The sequence below is a fragment of the Sorex araneus genome, chromosome 9 (assembly GCF_027595985.1).
Source record: "Sorex araneus isolate mSorAra2 chromosome 9, mSorAra2.pri, whole genome shotgun sequence".
NCBI lineage: Eukaryota > Metazoa > Chordata > Mammalia > Eulipotyphla > Soricidae > Sorex > Sorex araneus.
In genome coordinates, this window is record NC_073310.1 from 37,963,337 (window position 1) to 37,985,138 (window position 21,802).

General features: G+C 36.6%; 1 protein-coding gene across 4 annotated transcripts in view; it reads right to left on the bottom strand.

The window, feature by feature from the left end:
- AKT3 (AKT serine/threonine kinase 3) overlaps positions 1-21,802 on the bottom strand; it is a 346,959-nt gene that overhangs the window by 94,288 nt on the left and 230,869 nt on the right. For all 4 annotated transcript variants that reach the window (XM_055147428.1, XM_055147432.1, XM_055147429.1 and 1 more), the window contains one exon: positions 18,236-18,367. In XM_055147428.1, the coding sequence (XP_055003403.1) occupies positions 18,236-18,367 (132 nt within the window). The remainder of the gene's footprint in view (positions 1-18,235; positions 18,368-21,802) is intronic.

Sequence of the window (21,802 nt, forward strand, 5' to 3'; positions counted from 1 at the left end):
TAGTCAGGTGTGGACCAAAGAATGAAAGGAAGAGAGGGAGGGAGGGAGGGAGGAAGGAAGCAAGGAAGCAAGGAAGGAAGGAAGGAAGGAAGGAAGGAAGGAAGGAAGGAAGGAAGGAAGGAAGGAAGGAAGGAAGGAAGGAAGGAAAGAAGGAAGGGAAGGAGGGAGGGAGGGAAGGAATTCCAATCAGTTTAAGGAAAAATGAAATCTTCCCTTTTGCTACTTGACTGAACTAGAGGGTCGACAGAACTGAGGTTACCTAGTGAAGGGGAAAAAGAGGCTGGGAAGGAAGTGTGCACTAGAAGTCACATAAGGAAAGTGATAAATGGTCTCTGGCACTTTGCTACTGGTGGAGGTGTCATTAAACTGTATACTAAATAGCTTAAAATTAATATTATAACCATTTTAGCTAAATTACTGTTAAATAAGTATTTTTAAGACCCACAAAGAGTATAACTAGGTAATGTATTGGTTGGAGGTATGGGAAGGGTGAAGTGACTAAGTTCTATCTGCTCAGGCTAGTCTGTGAAGGATAGTATTATTGAGAGAGTTGACTATCAAAGAAATAAGTGATTGATGTGATAATAATATGAGAGATAACAAGAGATGGGGTTAAGTGGCAGAAGACTAAGAAAATGGGGCAGTTTTAATTTTTTTTTTTTTGCTTGTTGGGTCACACCCAGCGATGTATAGGGGTTATTCCTGGCTCATGCACTCAGGAATTACTCCTGGCAGTGATTGGGGAACCATATGGGATGCTGGGAATCGAACCCGGGTCAGCCACATGCAAGGCAAACGCCCTACCCACTGTGCTATTGCTCCAGCCCCGGTTTTAAATTATTTTTAAAACACATAAATTAATAGAAATAATCAGTCACATTACTATTACAGTAAGTCAAAAGACAGTATTTCTTTATAAGCAGTCAAAAAGAGATTCACAGAAGAGGTAAATATGTATCTGATTTGCTTTAAGATGTTAAGTCATTTGAATTAGTAAACAAAAAAAAGCAACACTTCTTTGTTTTCAGAACGAGACTGGAATAAATACATGTATATATTTTATATATGAAAATGAATTTCTACCATATTATGAGTCTGATAATATTAGAATTTCCCCTTAACACAGATCTAATGGTACTAAATTTCACATACTAATTAGTTCTACAATGAAGATAAGGTATGCACAAGCTAAAAAATAAACACAGATGCCAATAATTTTTAATTACAGTTAAAAGCAACATGTCAAAACAAAAAGTTAAAAATAACAGTGACAAAACTTAGTGGTAAAACAATATAATACTTAAAAAAACATTTGTTGATCATGATTATAAATTAAGTGTCCTAAAAATGCTTGGGTATACAGAATAAAAATGCATTTGAAAAAGTTTCAAATATATGTGTCTACAGTAAAATATTAAGTAATGACTATTAAATATAATTTTTATAGAAAATATAATTTCATTAAAAATGAGATTTTTCTTCCTTAGGACAGGAAGCAGAAAAATAATTCTTCTTGTATTTATTTTCCAAATCCTCTCTTATTTCTCATTTTCCTTAAAAACAACATTTGGTCTAAAATTCATTTACCCCACACTTGTTTTGTGGTAGTTATACATTTTTTAATTTTATTAAGACACTGTGATTTATATAGTTGGTTTCACTGGAGCTTCAGGCAAATAGTATTCACACCTCCAATTTCTCTAACATGCGTCCCCATCCCTCTGCCTCTTACCCCAGATTCTCTCCTACCCAACTACCTGACTCCTTCACACTCACATTTTTAAGTTTAGTTGTAGTTTAGGTTTTGTGCTTATGCTTATGGAGTTTGGATCTAGAGGTTCAGATACATACAGGTAATTCACCTCTACACCAGAGGGGGGTGGTTGGGTGTTTTGATGGGAATGAACAGTAGGAAATGGCAGAGAAGTATGAAGAAGACATCTCTTATGGTTTGTTTTGGGCAGCAGGTGACATTCTTGGGGGTTACTCCTGGCTCTGTACTCAGAGAACAATTCTGAGGGTGCTTAGGGGACCTTAGGTGGTGCCTAGGATACAACCTGGGTCAGTGCAAGAAAGACAAGTGTCTTTGCTGCTGTATTATTTTTCCATCCCCAGGAAAGGAACATTACTTCATGATGAGGGACAAATGCATCACCTCCTTTACAAATTGTTTATTATTTAAAAAAATGTAGGCACATCCTTAGAATGAACTGGAGCAATAGCATAGTGGGTAGGGCATTTTCCCTGCATGTGGCCGACCAGGGTTCGACCCGCGTTCTCCCTCTTGGAGAGCCCGGCAAGCTACTGAGAGTATCTCACCCGCACGGCAGAGCATGGCAAGCTATCCGTGGCGTATTCGATACACCAAAAAAAGTAACAAGTCTCACAATGGAGATATTACTGGTGCTTGAGTAAGCAAATCTATGAGCAACGGGATGCCAGTGATACAGCGATACAGTGATCCTTAGAATAATTCACCAAGGTTCATTTTATTACTAATATATTAACTGAATAAATGCGATTAACAGTACTTAAATTTCATACAGGCAATATGTAATAATGTCAATATTGAACCTGTCCAGCCTGGCATCCCATATCATCTGTCTACCTGGAAAGACAGCCCCAGTCTGGCAGATCAGTGTTCAATGAGTGTCCAGTTCTCCCTCACCTTTTAGGTGAGCCCCACTGGAACTCTTCCTGGCCTAGTTACCCACACTGACTTGCCATTTACGGAGGAAGAAACAGACAGCAGGTTTATCAAATGAAACTGTATAGACTAGAAGAAAGTGGCATAATATATCCAATACAATGAATCAAAAAGGCATCTAAATTAAGAATATGTAATCCAGTGGTACAATATAAAACTTCGTTGACAAAAAATATCTAGAAGTTATTGGTCACTAAACTTGGACTGCAAGATACTCTAAATGGTCTCATATTTAAAACACATACACACACATGCATCCTAAAGAATAACAACTAAAAATCCAGGGTTCATACCAACAAAAATAAGTTCCATTATTTCAATAATTGTGTTTAATATTAATGGTGGTCTGACCTCACCAATTAGAAGACACAGAATGGATGGTTGGGTCAGAAAATTAAACCCGACCTTCTGTTGCTTACAAGAGATTTGTCTAGGGGCTGGATTGATAGCATAGCGGGTAGGGCGTTTGCCTTGCAAGCAGCCGACAGGGGTTTGATTCCCAGCTTCCCATATGGTCCCCTGAGCACTTCCAGGAGTAATTCCTGAGTGCACGAGGCAGGAACCCCTGTGCATTGCCGGGTGTAACCCAAAAGGCAAAAAAAAAAAAATTAAAAAGAGAGATTTGTTTAAACAAACAGACTTAAATACAAAGGCTGAGAAGCAATCATACATGCAAACGGTAGCCTAAAAAGTCAAAGACAGCTATATTTATATCATATAAATTTGTTCAATCTGATTAAGGTAATAAAAAGTAAAGGTGGATATTATATAATGATGAAAGAATTTACATATTAAGACAAAACTAACATATATGATACATATAAAAGATTATCAAAGTACTAAAAAAAACCAATTAGTATATCTGAGGAAAAATATTGTCAGCAACACACACTAAGTAGACTTTAGTACTACCATTGTATAGATGAATTAGATAATCATTAAAAAACCAGAAGCCCTAAAAGAAAAAATACAAGATACGAACTTAATATTTATAAGGCTTCCATCTCTCCAAAAGCTGAATACTCATTCTTCTTAAGTGATCATAAATCATTTTCAAGGATAGGACATAATTCAAGTCTCTATAGTCAATAAAACATAAATCATATCAAGCACCCTCTTAGTTCATGTTTTGAAGCTGAAAAACTACAAACAGAAAGAAACTGTTTGGTTTGGGAAAATAAAACAAACACTTGAAAGTTGAATAACAAACTTATTACTGAATAACAGCTGAATCAGAGGAAGTAACAGAAAGATTCTGAGTACAAATGAGAATGAAGACACAGCTACTAGAATTTATGGAAGACAGTAAGAGATGTAATAAGAGTGACAGTTGATAGCAGTTCAGGTATTCATCATATATGATGATTAAGTGGGATTCAACAATGGTTCAATATGCACGAATCAAGTAATGTGGAATAACAATACAACAGAAGACAAAAAATACTGAACAATCTTCATAGATACAGAGAAATTTCTAAGATGATCTAAAGCTCATTCATGGTAAAAACTTTCTGCACAACGGAGACTAATAAAACTTATCTCGTTATTGTAAAGGTAATATACAATAACCCACAGCTAACATTATACTTAATGGGAAAAAACTGGTAAACTTCCTTCTCCCAAGTACCAGGCACACGATAAGAATGTCCAATTTCACTATTTCTCTTCTATAAAGTATTGGGTGCCCTGACACAGCAGTTGGATAAGGAAGATAAATATAAGACTAAACTTGGTAAAGAAAGAGTCTAATTGTTGCTAACATATAAATCTGTTGCATGTTTATATGTTAGCAACAATGCAGAGGAGAAACCAATTAAAAAGATACCTTTAAAAACATGTAAACAACATTCAAACATCTAGAAATAAATTTAACAAAGTAGGTGAAATACCTACTGAGAGAAAATGATAAATCATTTCTGAATGAAATAAAAGTCACAACAAATGGAAATTCAGTTCTTGGTCATAGACTGGAATCTAAGAATCCATTAAAACTACCATTTTATCCAAAGAAATATGCTGAAGCAGAAAATGATCATCAAAATTCCTAGGGCATTTTTTTTCAAAGAACTATGAAACTCCCAGAATAACCAACTCTATCATAAGGATAAAAACATGTGGGCAACACTGCAGTCCCAGACCTTAAACTTTAATACAAGGCTATACAGTAATCCAAACTACAGGGCATCATTGGCAAAAGATAAGACCCTTGGATTAATGAGACAGATTTGGGAGCCAGAAGATAAACCCTCTGATGTATACACAGTTAATTTATGACTTAGGGAATAGGTGCATGAAGTGGAGCAAGGAGAGACTCTTCAACAAATAGTGCTAGGAAAACTGAATAGTCATGTGCAAAAGAATAAAATTAGCTTAGGCCATACACAAAGATTAATTCAAAATGAACAAAAGATCCTTGTACCAAACCTGCTTCTATAAAATATACTGAGGATCAGTAACTCTCCAAGATAGTGACCTCAGAGGAATGTCCAATGACATGAATCCGCCAGCAAAGAAAACAAAAGTAGAAAGAACCAAATATGAGTACAATATACTAAAAACCTTGCAAATTCTGAAAAAAAAAATGAGGTGTGAAATTAAAAGACACTTCACTGATAGGGAGAAAATATTCACGTTATTTGAGCACTCTCAAAGCTCAAAAACAAAACTATCAATAGAAAACCCTATCCAAAATTGGGAGAATAGATGGACATTTCTACAAAGACAGCAGAAAGATGAAAAACAGAGATATGAAATTTTTTTTTATTATCACTTACTGTCAGGGAAATGCAAATTAAAATGAGATATCACCTCATATCAGCAAGATATGATATAATAATTAAAATTCAGAAAAATTAAGTTGGCAAAGATGTGGCAAAAAGAAATTCTTAATCACTATCTGTGGGAATGTTGCCTGATTTAGTCTTTTTATGGTTCAGAGAGGCTGGAATGGGTACGGTATTTGCCTTGCACGCAGCCGACCTGGGTTCCGTTCCTCTGTCCCTCTCGGAGCCTGGCAAGCTACCGAGAGTATCCTGCCCGCAAGGCAAAGCCTGGCAAGCTACGCATGGCATATTCAATATGCCAAAAACAGTAACAACAAGTCTCACATTGGAGACATTACTGGTGCCCACTCAAGCAAATCGATGAACAATGGGAGGATAGTGCTACAGGACAGTGCTATGGTTCAGAGACTTCAGAAAGATCAGGAAAAGAACTTCCATCAGACCCTGAAATTCTCCTCACTCCTGAGCATTTACTCTAAGACCACATGAAAACATATTCCTTGTTCATGGATTGGAAGAATAAACACTGTTACAACAACCATCTTTTCCAAAACCTTGTACTGGGGATATAATACAACAGGTAGGGGACTTGCTTTTCATATGGCTGACTCAGGTTTTATCCTCAGCACTGAACAACTGTCAGGAATGATCCTGAGCACAAAAACATGAATAATCCCCGAGCACCTAGGGTCAGCCCAGGTGGCACCAACAAACCAAAACCAATCAAACAAATAATCCAAAAGGATTTAGGCCAACCTGTGCTCATTATAGCTTTATTTAAGATAGCCTAGATCTGGAAACAATCCAAAGAAATGAGTGGATAAAGAAACTGCTGTATAAATACGCAATGGAATGAGAAAAGATAACATGGTAAAGTTCACCACAACTTGGGTGTAAATGGAAAATGTCTTAATATTCCTTAGTTTCTATTTCTAAAACTTTCAATAATTTTTATTTAAAATAATTTTAAATGAAAATCATGTCAATGGTAAATAAACTCATACCTATACACAGGAAATTCCAATACTTTTGACATCAGCAAGATTTTGTTACTGCTAAGTGAGACTTGGTCCTTGAAAATCCTGCTCAAAATATCACTCGGATGGGGATTATATTAATTATAGTGACTTCTATCATCATGAAATAATTACTCAGAACTAGTCTTTTCTTAAATTGTAGACTACCTTTCTTATCTATATTGTTTTTATATTAATTTCCTTTCTTTTGTTCCTTTTCCAACTTTCTATACTTTCCACACCTAAAGAAGGAAAATTTAGATAAATATGCTGACGAGCACCAAAAAGTGTGGTCCCCGTACTCCCACTCACACACAAATCATTCCAATCAAATGAATGGCAGCATCATTCTCCCAGTTGCTCAAGTCAAAAACCCTGAAGCAGTCCTTAAGCCTTTTTTCTCCCTTAACTAAACTTAATGTTACACAATCCTTTGGCTTGTAATCAAAATGCATCCAAAATCTACATATGTCTTAACACATCCAATGCACCATGGTGCAAGTCCTTCATCATTATTTTAATCGACTGAAACAGATTCCTTGCTTGAATCTACCATCTATTCTCAACAATGCATGCAGCCAATATGCAAAAGAAAGTAAGTTCATGTTACTGTAATATTTTTACTTTCAATGGCTTCCACTTCTGTGTAAAAGGCAATATTCTTAGAAATCTCTGTAAGTATAGACCGTATTAGGCTCCAAACTCCTACCTATGACATTAGTATGTTTATTGCTTTCCATAGTGCCTTCTCAATTCTGATTCCCTCTTTTATGAAATATTCTTTTTCCTAAATGCCTGAATGGCTTATTTTTTCACTTCTTCCAAATATTCAATGAATCAATTCTTGGTGAGATTTTATAAACTGTCTCTAACAAATATACAAAACCCACAAAGATCACCACCACTGTTATTCCTTAGTTCTCTGCTCTTGTATTTTCCTTCTAGAATATATTAGTTTCTTACACATATGATTCACTCATCATATGTATTGTTACTGTCTATATGCTGACTAAGAATGTAGTTTGGTGGTTGAAGAAACTCTGGTACATCTATACAATGTAATACTATGCAGCTGTTAGAAAAAATGAGGTCATGACGTTTGCATATAAGTGGATCAGCATGGAAAGTATCACGCTAAGTGAAATGAGTCAGAAAGAGAGAGACAGACATAGAAAGATTGCACTCATCTGTGGAATATAGAATAATAGACTATAAGACTAACACCCAAGAATAGTAGAAATAAGTACCAGGAGGTTGTCTCCATGGCTTGGAGGCTGGTCTCTCATTCTGGGCAACTCAGAGAAGGGAACACCAAGTAAAATGTGGTCGGAGGTCATGTGGGGGAAGGGTGATGTGGGCCGAATATAGACTAGAGACTGAACACAATGGCCACTCAACACCTTTATTGCAAACCACAACACCTAATCAGAGAGAGAGAACAAAAGGGAATACCCTGCCATAGTGGCAGTGTGGGGTGGGGGGAGACGGGACTGGGGAGGGTGGGAGGGATGTTGGGTTTACTGGTGGTGGAGAATGGGCACCGGTGAAGGGATGGGTTATCGAACTTTGTATGGGGGAAACATGAGCACAAAAATGTATAAATCTGTAACTGTACCCTCACGTTGACTCACTAATTAAAAATAAACTATTAAAAAATAAATTAAAGAAAAAATCAACAACAACAACAAAAAGAATGCAGTTCGGTGTGCCAGAAAGCTTTGCATGACGAAGTCTGGATTTGATTCTTGGCATCACAAGGGATTTGGTCCCTGGCATCACAAGGTCTCCTGAGCACCACCTCAGCACAGAGTGGAATAGCCCTTTAGCACAAGTATTAGAACACAAGCCTTGAATGCTGACCCCAATTCAATCAAAGGCACAACCTGGTCCCCTGACCATCACTGTGCAGGAGGACTTTAACAATATAGAGCTTGAGCTATCCACATCCTTGGGTCCTCGAATTGAATCACTGGGTTGTCTGAGAATCACTGAAAGGGACTATGGGGCCTCATGAGCACTTCTTGGGATGTGATTAAAGGATTTAATTCTATGATTAAAGGGCTGTGATTAAAGGACTTAATTCTAAACACTGAAATACCTAGATTAGTTCTCTAATGTAAAAGAAGCAAACAAGAAAACCCATCATAACAAAATCATTAAGAAACTATACAGGGTCTAGAGAACTCCAAAAATAAAATGGTAACTAATAGGAACATAGTTATGGAGAATGCAAGGAGGTGCTCATTGTATTCAGAGACAGGTACCCTCTTTTCCTCTACAGCAATTTTTGAGCCACATAAAAAGCTGCCAGCTCTTATTGTCATATCCTGGTTTTCACTGGGCAATGCTCTGATAACTGCTGACAAATGACAATCAAATGGTGCTGGTTTACTGATGTCAGTTTCCAGGTGAACAGATAGCTTCTGTTTGGAAAGCTACCACAATGACTGATGTATAAAATTTTGAACTAAACAAGAATAGTAAGCTCAAGAGGCTCAACTGCATGTTTTCCATGCAGTGGTGGAAAAACTAAATAACAAGAGATCAATCACTTAAATATATATTAATAAATGAGGAGTATCTTTTTTAACAGTATATGCAGAAACTGATGAGAAAAAAACAGTTGACTATTCAGTAGACTATTGAAAGAATGAACTATTATAGAGGATGGTCCTATGGAAAGCTTATTAGAATTATAAAAGTTGCACACATCAATAAACATCAGAGGAGCTCTCTTCCAGGATCAAAAGGAGATTGCAATCAGCAAGTGGATATTCAAATATTTATTTTTTTATGAAATTGTTTGTGTTCATAAAATGAGTAGACAGAGGAGTTGCAACATAGCAGAAATAGGATGACAATCTTACACCCTTCTATGGCACAAAATGCTAATAAAAACCAGCTGGTCCGCCAAAAGAGATAACTAACCTTCTTTTGAGAACTAACATCCTTTTGCATTAATGAACTATATAATAATAATATTAATAATGTTAATTGACTATGAGGTCAATTTCCTTGGAGGGAAAAACCCCTCTTCCTCCAACACACAAATACACTACGCAGGTTCACACACTACCAGTATTCTGCAGATTCTACAAATGGGCCCTGATAGAAAAAGAACTAGCTAGTCTTTTTACATAACTGGTTGTAAAAAAAAGTTCAAAAAGACTATAAAAAGATCAGAATAGAATATATTAATTTATTTTTTATTTTTTTTACATAGGCACTGTGCTTATTTTATTGGTTCACATAAAGTTAAGAAGTTGACATATCACTTTATTTTTTTTTAAATTTAATTTAATTTTTTTTTAATTAGTGAATCACCGTGAGGGTACAGTTACAGATGTATACACTTTTGTGCTTATGCTTCCTTCATACAAAGTTCAGGAACCCATCCCTTCACCAGTGCCCATTCTCCACCACCAGTAAACCCAGCATCCCTCCCACCCTCCCCAAACCCATCTCCCCCCACCCCACCCTGCCACTGTGGCAGGGCATTCCCTTCTATTCTCTCTCTCTAGTTAGCTGTTGTGTTTTGCAATAAAGGTGTTGAGTGGCCACTGTGCTCAGTCTCTAACCCTCATTCAGCCTGCAATTCCCTTCCCCCACATGGCCTTCAACTGCATTAAAGTTGGTGATCCCAGAATATATTAATTTAAACCACTAGTTAAATGTTATAAAACTAAGAAACATAATTTACAACATACAGAATTCCCTATACTACGGGAACTAGGAAATCTCTGTATGTGTTTAGGGAAAGACACAGCCCAGAAAAGATATTGAAAGACTTTAACATCTCAGGATGATGAAAAAAAAAAAAAGAAAACCCTGGGTAATAAAGGAAGAATCTCACAGCCAAAGTTGCATAATAAATTTAAAATTTATGGTTTCCAAGAAAAAAATAAAAAGACATGCAAAAAGAGGAAAGGCAATGAAAACAAAAGAATCTATTCTTCAGAAAATCTTAGATAACTTCCCAGAAAATTACAATTAAAAAAAAAAATCTTAAAAATACTCAGGAAATTACAGATTTGCAAGAATTGAAGAAAATAATTTATGCACAGAACATTTGTACATATACATGAATGAAGAGATCATTAAAACCTTTAAGATCTCTCTGAAATAAAAACACAGGACCAGATGAATAGTGATAATACCAAACACTGACAGAAGAATTAATATCAATACTTTTCAAACTCTTCTGAAAAAATGGGAGTAAATATTTCCAAACATACCACATGAGGCCAGATTTACCCTAAAGAAAAAAACAAAATCGGTAAGAAGAGAAAGTAGCAACCCAGCATCTCTGAAGTTCTTATATGCAAAAATTCTCAAACAAAATATAACCAATTCAATACCACATTCAACAAAGAACATCATACTCATTTGAGATTTATTTCAGAGAAGAAAGGATGATTCAAATATAATGTACCATGTTAATAAAAATGAAATAATTATTAAATAGTGCAGAAAATGTGACAGAATTCAAGATACATTTACCATGAAAATTCTCAGTGAGGTTAATATATACTGACCATAATCACTTAAGTAATAATAACATTACATGACAAACTTACAATTAACATTAATGGTATAAAGCTGAAATTGTTTTCTAAGATCAGGCAGAAAACAAAAATATACACTTCTGCCAATTTTATCAAATGCGTATTAAAAATCCTAGCTAGAATATTTGAGCAAGAAAAATGCATACATTTATATTAGAAATGAAAAGGAAAGTGTCCTCAATAAATTTTGTAAGTAAACTTGGGACAGTCAAAAGTAAAATATTATTATACTAGGCACATAGTATAAAATGGTTTGAAGAATTAAATGTATAATCTGAAAACACAGGCAAAAACCAAAAATCAATAATATTTAGCTTATTGATCTTTGAAGATTTGATTTCCATTAAAACGAGAACAATTTGTATTATACCAAATAGAAAAATTTTTTGAACAGTGAATTCACTGATAAAATAAAGACAAATGTAAAGAGTAAGATTCACAACTGTGCCTCAGAAAATTAAGTACGTGGAAATCAGCTTAATAAAAGAGACAAAACACTTCTGTTAAGAAGACTATAAATCATAACTAAAAGAAATAAAAGCCACAAGAAAAGGAGATACATCCCCTGTTCATTGATTAGACGGACCAATAGTGTCAAAACGACAGTTCTACCCAACACACTTTACAAATTCAATAGAGTCCTTATAAAAATATTTGTAACACTTTAAAAAAGACATAGACCAAAAGCTGCTTAGAATTACATGGAGTATAAAACTTCCTGAATACACAAAGCAATACTAGTGAGGGGGAAAGATGGCAGTTTCTCTTTCTCCAAGTTTAAAAATTATACTATAAAGCCATAAGAATAAAAACGTGTGGTACTAAAATAAAGACAGACTATCAGACCAATAAACTAGAACTGAGAACCGAGTTACAGATCTTCGAGCACAGATTTGACAAAGTAAGAATCTGATGTGGATGAAGAAAAGACTTCAAAAACTGGAGCTAGGAAAATTGGTCAGTCATGTGTAAAATATAGTTATATCTCTATCCCATATCATGCACAAAAGACCACTTTATCATACCAGAAACCATAAATTATTCTAATGCAAATACAGGCAGAACTTTCCATGATATTAAATCTAGAGGCATCCTCAATGATTCAAAGCCAGTGTCCAAGAAAATGGAGGTAAAAGTAAACATGTGACTACAGCAAGTTAGAGGTTTCTGCACTGCAAAAAGAAACATTTACCAAAATAAAGACACTTTTCCCAGGTAAGGAGAAAATATTTACCTGACATTCATCTGATTAAAGGTCAATATATAAGATATTAAAAGCACTTGCAAAAACTTTTTTTTTGAGGTATAACAGATTCTTTTTGGAAATTTGAGTAAGGGAAGAGAGAGGAAAGAGGAGGAGAATGGAGGAGAGAGGAGAGAAAAGGGAAGAGGGGATGAGCAAGAGAGGGGGGGTGGAGGGAGGGAGGGGGGAGAGAAAAATGTACTTAAGAGCTTAAGAAGGAACAAGGGCTTCTACAGAATGGAGAAGTGGTTCTGAAGAACACATTCTTGCATTAGATATGAAGTCCACAACTCAAGAAGGGAGATGCAGGGTGGTGCGGGAAGAAAAAAAAAGAGGTATGAACTTGCAACAGCAGGACCGGTGGGCGATCTTGGGATGGGGGCGATACTGGCATGCTCTCCGCCGAGATGTGACCCGGGTGGCCACACGTTTGTGTGGCCACTCTGATGCTGATCGACCATGATCCAGGGGCCAGCTAGACTACTTCTGGTACCAGCAGCCACTTGCAGAAATGTCTCTAGACTAAGCCATAGCCCCATGCTGCCCCAGGAAGGGAAATGATGCAATTTCTAGCAAAAATCTCCCTGGACTTAGTTACTAAAATACAGAACTCCCAAACCTTCTTATCTCTTCACTCTCAGTAATGGAAAACTAATTATCAAATGCTTCCTTGAAGCAGGGCTGCTTTTTGGGGGGAAACTCCGACAACAATAGTGAGTTTTGTGTTGAAATATGGAATGTAATCAAGGTAAAGAGAAAGTGAAATGAAATTTATCAGCTATGCAGGCGGGGGTGGGGGGTAGGGGGAGTGGGAGGTATACTGGGGTTTTTGGTGGTGGAATATGTGCACTGGTGAAGGGATGGGTGTTCGAGCATTGTATAACTGAGACATAAGCCTGAAAGCTTTGTAACTTTCCACATGGTGATTGAATAAAATAAATAAATTATAAAAAAAATTTAAAAAAAAGAAGGGAGATGCAGGCGACATACGTGCTTGGGCACCACACGTGCTCGGCAGCAATACATGGGCACAGACAGCATCTGCCAAGCACTTGTAAAAACTTAACAAGAAAAAGAATCAACCATGTCAAAAATTTGAGTGAAGATATGAACAGAAACTTCCTCATATATATACAAATAGCTAGTATGTTTATGGGGGGGGGGAAGCCCTCTATCACTTATAATTAGAGAAATGCAAATCCAAACAATACAGAAATACCACTTCACCTGTGACCCCAGCATATCAACATGAATGTGGGATAGAAGAACTTGAATGTACTGCTAGTGAAAATACTGATTGGTTCAGCCTTTTGGAAAAACAACATGGGTACTTCTTGACTAATTAAGAATAGAACTTTCATTTGATCCAACAATTCCACATTTTCTTTTTTGCTTTTTGGGTCACACCCGGTGATGCTCAGGGGTTACTCCTGGCTCTAGCACCCAGGAATCACCCCTGGCAGTGCTCAGGGGACCATATGGGATGCTGGGAATCGAACCCGGGTCAGCCGCGTGCAAGGCAAACACCCTACCCGCTGTGCTATTGCTCCAGCCCCCAATTCCACATTTTTAAAATCTACCCCTAAGGTCTAAAAAGTCTAATCAGAAAGACATCTGCACCCCTATATTCACTGTAGCACTACTGACAACAGTTCATATAGGAACAGCCTAAGTAACCAGAAACAAATTATAGGATAAAGAAACTACATATATACAATGGGATACTACTTAGCTGTAAGAAAAGATGAAGTCATGAAATTTGCTGCTACATGAATGGATCTGGAGACTGCTTTGCTGAGTGAAGTAAATCAGAGGGACAGATACAGATTGATCTCTCTCTGTATTATATAAAGAAACATAGGATGGGATTAACAAATGGCCAAAGGCAACGAAGCCTTAAAACCTATCTATAGAACTGAGTTAACAGTATGTGTGTGGGGGGAAGGGGTGGTGGTGGTGAGGGGGCAGGAAGGCTGAAGGGGAATATTTTGTGGAAGTGCATGGTGTTAGAACATTGTATGCATGAAACCTGATTAAGAGTACTTAATACCTCTATTGAAAACTACAACATCCAACAGGAGAGAGAACAAAAGGGACTGCCCTATTTCAGAGGCAGGGTGGGATGGTGAGGGTTGGGGTGGGGGTGGTGGGAGGGATACTGGGAACATTGGTGGAGGAGATGGGCACTGGTGGAGGGATGTAAACCAAATACAAACATGAAAGTTCATAAGTTTGTAACTGTACCTCACGGTGATTTACTAATAAAAATTTAAAAGAGAAAAGATGTTTGATGACTTGACTCTACTACAGACTGGGAAATAAAATGCTAGAGAACTTAAAAAACAAACAAAAAAAGAGTATTGTAAATCATGGTGCCTACATTTTTAAAAACTAACATAAAATTAATGATTGACCCAAAACGTTAAGAATCATATAATTAACATAGCATTAGAGTTCAAAAACCTATAAATAAATCATATTTAAAGACATAAAACAAGTACCTGAATTAAAAAAGTTAGAGGCTTGAAAGAGACATTTCCCCAGATATACAGATGAGATGTACAGAAAAGTTGTTTGTCATTTTATTAGGCAAATGTAAATCAAAACAATAATATCACCTCACACCTGTCAGAATAGTAATTATCTAGCTGGAGAAAATGTAGGGCAAAAGGGCCCTATTTATAGACTTTTGGTGGAAATGTAAATTCACTATAAAAGTCCACTGGAATTCTGTCAAAAAATTAAAAGCAGAATCAGTGTATAATCCAGATATTCTACTTCTGCATGTTTATCCAAAGCAACAACAAAAAAAATTTGAAAAGTTACGTGGATTCCTATATTCATAAAAACATGTTTCACAATAGCCAAGATATAAAAAACAACCTAAAGTGCCCATTGATAGATAAAGAAGATGCAATGGATAAAGAAGATGCAATGGATAAACATAATAGAATATTATACTGAGCTACAGAAAAATAAAACCTTGGATAAGAAAACTGGATGGAACTGGAAGCTTTAAATTAGACAAAGTGTTTCAAAAGAAGAATAGATGGTATATGATCTCACTCATACATGGAGTATAAAGAAAAAAGGAAGGGATGGTCTGAGAGTTAATGCTCGCTTATCTTGCAAGTGGCTAACCCCATATGTAATGCCTGGTACTGCATGTTACTGAGAATCACCAGGAGATATCCTTGAGCACAGTCTGGAACAGACTCTGAGCACTGTCCAAACAAACCCTCCTCCTCCAAAAAAAAGGCGAAAAAGCAAGGAAGTAGACCAAGGAAATACTGCCAAACACAGTGATATTCAAGGAATCTTCGGGTGTTATGGGTAAAACTCAACATTGTTGAGTGCCAGGCATGTGTGATATTAGCTCTTTGAACTATCTCCCCAGACCATGATTATTTTTAAACAAATGTAAAACAACAACAACAACAACAAAACTCAGTTTTACTAAGCTGTTCAATAAGGTGCAGAATTACTATGTTTGGCTTCTATTTGGTAACTACGAGCAATTTCAACTTCTTCTAAGTGAAATAAGAAAACATGCCTCCCACAAATATTTTAAATGTCATTAAGGAAGCAGAACTTCATGCAAAAAACTAGCTTATAAAGATCTAAGACTGTAAGATGTGGACCCCGCACCAGGCTGTATCATTCAGGGCACCCAGGAGCGGGGTGGATGAGGTCCTTCCCTGCCCCAGGGAACCCAGCCCTGGCAGCTGAAAACCTCCAGAACTTAAGCTCTGCCATGCTCATAGGCACTCTCCACATGCTTGGGCCAAGCCTCAACCATGAGAGAATCTGCACAAAACCCAGGTATGCAGGACTTGTGACTGAAAACTCCAGGTTGAATGGAACCAGGATGGGTGACCTTTTCCCATGTCCCTGTGTTTCTGGCAACTTGGCAGTCACACCCACAAGCCACTTCTGGCTGGCACCAGATAATCTCATCAACAGCTACGATCCAGAGACTCACCGTCCTTCTCTCTCAGAAAAGAGCATAACACAACATTACCCCAACCATGCCACCGGACCGCGCCAGGTTGTTTCATTTGGGGCACCCTGGAGAGGGTGAGGCCCCTCCCCATCCCAAGGGACCCAGCCCCAGGTGTCATGCTCAGGACCTCTCTCCACATGCTTGGGCTGAGCCTCCCCCACGAGTAAACCTATCCTAGATGGACAGCTCATACTTAGCACCACTCATCCTCCAAGAGAAGCACACCACATTTGATGGGGGTTTAAAGGAGAAGGCAACCAATCTCAGAAGGAAATATACTTTACAGACACACACACACACACACACACACACACGCACACACACACATATTATGAGCACATAAGACAACCTATTTGATGGGGGTTTAAAGTAGAAGGCAACCAATCTCAGAGGGAAATATATTTTTACAGATAGCACAGTAAGTAGGGCATTTGCCTTGCACACGGCTAACCTGGGTTTGATTCTTCCGTCCCTCTTGGAGAGCCTGGCAAGCTACCGAGAGTATCCTGCCCGCAAGATAGAGCCTGGTAAGCTAGCTGTGGCATATTCGATATGCCAAAAACAGTAACACGTCTCACAATGGAGGTATTACTGGTGCCTGCTCAAGCAAATTGATGAACAATAGGAGGACAGCTCGCAGACACACACACACACACACACACACACACACACACACACACACACACACAAGGCTCAAAACTCTTAACAACATATTAGTTATCTCTTACAGAAGGGCTTAATGGCCCCTGGTGTAATATAACAATCTTCACTCATGGAGCATTTTCAGTGGTTTATTCATAACAAACAATACAAAATAAATTATTTCTGCTCTGCTTTGGGGCAGGGGTTGGGGATCAGGATGAAAACATCCAAAATATGGTGGTGGGAAGGTGTAATGGTGGTGGGATTGGTGTTCGAATATTAAATGTAATCAACTATTGTGAACTACTTTATAAAAATGAAATTTAAAAAAAGACTGTAGGATGCAAAGTTTGACATGCACCTAAATCTGCAACATTCCCATGTCAATATTATTGCTAAAATCAGACACTGACTTCTGGAGGAGTTGAGATCAACACCAGTGTTTCTCAACCAAGGCCATATAGGCACCTGGAGGGTCAGAGGTGAAAATTCCATAAATGGGGACCAAAACATGAGACTAGGGACACAACCAGTGTGGAGGGGCACATGAAAGAAGATGGAAGGAGGCCAGAGCCAAAAAAGGGTTGCAAAACACAGAAAATGGGGGCTGGAGCGGTAGTACAGCAGGTAGGGCATTTGCCTTACATGAGGCTAACCTGGCTTCAATCCCTAGCATCCCATATGATCCCCAGAACAGCCAGGATAATTTCTGAGTGCAGATCCAGGAGTAACCCCTGAGCAGTGCTAGGTGTGAACCCCGCAAAAAGACCCAACCAAACAAAACACTGGAAATGTATAAAGGTATACTTTAATGTCACAAAGCATGCATAGCAATACACTTTCAAAGAGGAAATTATAGCTTTAAAAAAACTCTGAAATTTAAAATCGTCCAGTAAATATAACAAAGATATTATGGTTTTTTGTTTTTAGTTAAGCAAGACATAAGCATGGACCAATTTGTAAATCATATAAATTTTTTCTACTGAGTGATTTGGGATTCAAATTAGAACTCTATGAATGAGAACTGGCTATCTCATCAAGAAAACAAAATAGTGTCCATATACAATATTCAAATATCATAGGCTTGAAAATTTTAACATCATAAATAAGCATTGGTACACAGATTAGTACTGATAGCAGTAGTCTACATTCAATATTTTGATTTAACATTTCAATTCAATATAGGATTTCTATTCTTTGTAGTCATGTACACACATTAGCATATATGTACACACTCTATAAATAAAAAATTAGATTGTCTTTAGTAATAAGTTACCTTTGCAATAATAACTTCTTTCTTCAGAATCTTCATAGCATAATATTTCCCACTTGCCTTTTCTCGAACCAAAATAACTTTCCCAAAAGTGCCTTTACCTAGCAGTTTCAAATAGTCAAAATCATTCATTGTCTGAAAAATATAAGCAAAATATATAAAATATTTGGTGCAAATTATTTGTAAATATAAATATGCAAATTTGTAACAGACACTTAAAAATGAATTTTGAATCACTCTTAAAATTTTAGCCTCACACACTGGCTAACTCATTTGTAATCATCGATGCAGAAATAATTTAAGCTGTTCTAAGACACTGAAAGAAATTATTTGAACTTAGGAATCCTTACCTAGTCCAAGTGTAAGAGTAAATGGAGAATTATTTCCACTCACTTTCAAAAACTCAAGTTTATAAGAATTTAGTAGTATTGCTATTCCCAATTTTGAAAATCTAAACTGTTTCCCACAAACATTCCCAAGTACATCTAAGACATCAAGAGAACTATTTGGAAATGTATTATAGCCAAATAAAGATAGAATTCAAGAAAGAGAAAATATGTGTATAGAAAAGTTAGAGTGGCACGGGAACTTTGATGGTGGGTATGGTAGTATTAAAAGTATTTAAAGGCATAAAGCTATATCGATGATTATAACAGTACTAACCAATGATTAAGCAATGAGGGTCAGGGAGGTCAGCCCTTCAAAAGGCTGCATCTTGTGCATTGCATACACGAGCCCTGGATTAGATCCCCTGAACTGTATGGACCTTCTATCAATGAGCTGGGAGTAAACTTTAAGCACCATCAACTATAACCCCCATTTCCCCCAAAATTAAAAACCTGGAGACCAGCAAAAAGAAATCTAAGAAAGAGAGCAAGACATTTCTGAAGAAGCAATAGATGCAATTCAGAATAGGAGTATATTTTATTAATTTTCCTAATTTCAGTTTCAGTTTTTCTTTCCAGCTTTTCTTTGTAGTTCATTTTTTTCTTCTCCTTCTCCTTCCTTTTTTGTCCCCAATGCCCTACCCAAATTTTTACTTTTATAGACAGTCCCCTTACAAATTCCTTTACAAATCATTTTAATGGGTTTTTAGGAAGTATGGTAAATCATCAGTTTAACACCTTAAATTTAAACAGTTTTAAGGAGTTCTATAAATAACAAGGTAAGGCTACAGTCTTTATCTTACAATAAACTTATTGATTATTTTTGTGGTTTTTAAACAACTATTTTGTTCCAATTTACTAATCATCAGATGTATCAGAAGTATATCAATAACGCCACTTAAATTTTTAAGAAAATAGAAAAAGAACAACTTAAACTCAGAAAACTTGCAAGGCAAAATAAAGATAAGAACATATCTAAATAAAATTTAAAAAACAAAAACAGATAAAAATAAATTAAACCAAAAATTGGCTCTTTGAGGTAATAAAACTAAAACTTTTAGCCATATTGCACAGGAAATATGATCAAAAAATGAAAAACAAAAAATGATCTACATCATAAATGAGAGGGAATACTGCCATCAATATGGATTTTACAGACTTTTAAGTGTTACAAAGAATATTATAAACAGCTGTAAATTAAATATTTTACATGAGATAAATAAGTTCTATGAAAATCTCAAATTATAAACTCACTTCCTGATAAATAAAAAACTCAAATAAACTAATATTTATTAACAAAATTAAATTTGTGATTTGAAACAACTGAACAATGAAAGCTCCAGAATCAGATGACTTCATAGGTAAATTCTTTAAACATTTAAAACAGAAGTCATATCAACTATAAAAACAATTCATACAAAAACCTGATAACCAAAGTATCCTTTGACGCCATCATATTCCTGACGCCAAAACCAGATGAAAACTATAAACCAATACTCCTCATATGTAACCTCCCCCCAAATTTTATAAATGTACATTAGTTGTAATTTTGTTAGCTTTACAAATGTAAGACTACATTGCTATATTCATTACTATCTCCTTTTGAAAATAAAAGTAGTGAAAACAGCAGAAAAAATAGCAAAGTACATATATTAATTCAAATGCGATCAAAATTATAGCACTAAATATACAGAATATAGTTGAAAAAAGCAGGAGTCCTTCAAATATTTATAGGCAATATTAGACATGTTTAAAAATCAACAATACTATTTAACTACAAATCTGTCTTCAGTTGTTTCCAAAGGTAACTGCCATTCCCAAATACACGTAATGCTATTCCTCCCATGAAAAGGTGGAGTCTACTTTCTTTCTACTAAGGACTTGCCTTAGTCTCCGATAAGGATAAATATATGAGGCTGAAACAATGGTTTAGCAGGTATGGCACTTGCTTTGTATGCAACCAACTGGAGTTTGCTTCCCAGCTGGACCACGCATAGCCTCCAGAAGTGATTCTTGATTACAGAATTAGGAGAAAGCTCTGAACACAGGGCCAGGAGTAAGCCTGGAGACTGCAGCATGTGGCCCCAAAACCAAAAAGCAAAATATATAAACGTGATCGAAATAATACTGTGTCAATTCAAGATATAGTATTTATTGGGGGTGGAGGAGGGCCTCCCTGGCAGTGCTCAGAGGGCCATGTAGTGTGGGGAATCAATTCAGGGTTTCATGCATGTCAGTTTGTGCTCTGGCCTTTAGAGTTATCTCCTCAGGCCTGCAGGATTAGCCTTCACATACAGCAGCACGTGCTTTCTTCCTCCTTGCAAAGTCAATATTAGTGCTACAAGAAGTCTAAACTATCTTGTTGAAGAGCTGGTATGCAGAGAGGTCCTGATAAAATGCCACATGCAAAGAAAGACCACATGGGGACAGAGGACATGAAACATATGAACTCTGGGTTGCAAAACGAGAGTAAGAGCAGCAAGAAACAATGAAATATATTAATTAACTAAAATTAAGACCTAATGAAAAAGTCGGTAAAGGAAATTTTGAAGTAAGAATATAAATACAACAAACTCTGCTAACCATTTTTAAGACTAATAACTAAATCCCAATGTGCAAATGTCAGCACTTTGTGGAGAGGAGGAACAGGTATTGCACCTAACAATGCTCAGAGGATACTCCTGGCTCTGCAATCAAGGAATCACTCATGGCAGGGCTCGGGGAACCTTATGGGATGGTGGAGATCGAACCTGGGTTGGCCTTGAGCAAGGAAAGCGCTCTACCTAGAATATGGTTAAATTTTTATCTTCTTTTATGAAACTGTTCCAACCCATGGGAACAAGTTATAGTCCTTGATGATTTCCTAATTTTGGGAAAGAAATACCTTAAGCAAAATGCAGTAAGAATCTCTATCCCTTTCTATTCCAAATTCATTTTTATCCTTTCTGCTCTAACAACAACAAAACTATGTAACTCAATATACTCTGTAAGGAAAAAAAGAAAAACCTGCACCCTTAAACACTGATGGAATCTGAATATTAGACTCCTGTGTAGTATTACACAGAATTCTAGTTGTTGTTCACCCCCACACCTCCCACTTCTGTTTAGTGAACTCAAGATTAAACCACGTCTCTATATGAATACAGACAGCTACAATTTACTAACATGTACCTCTTTATTCTTA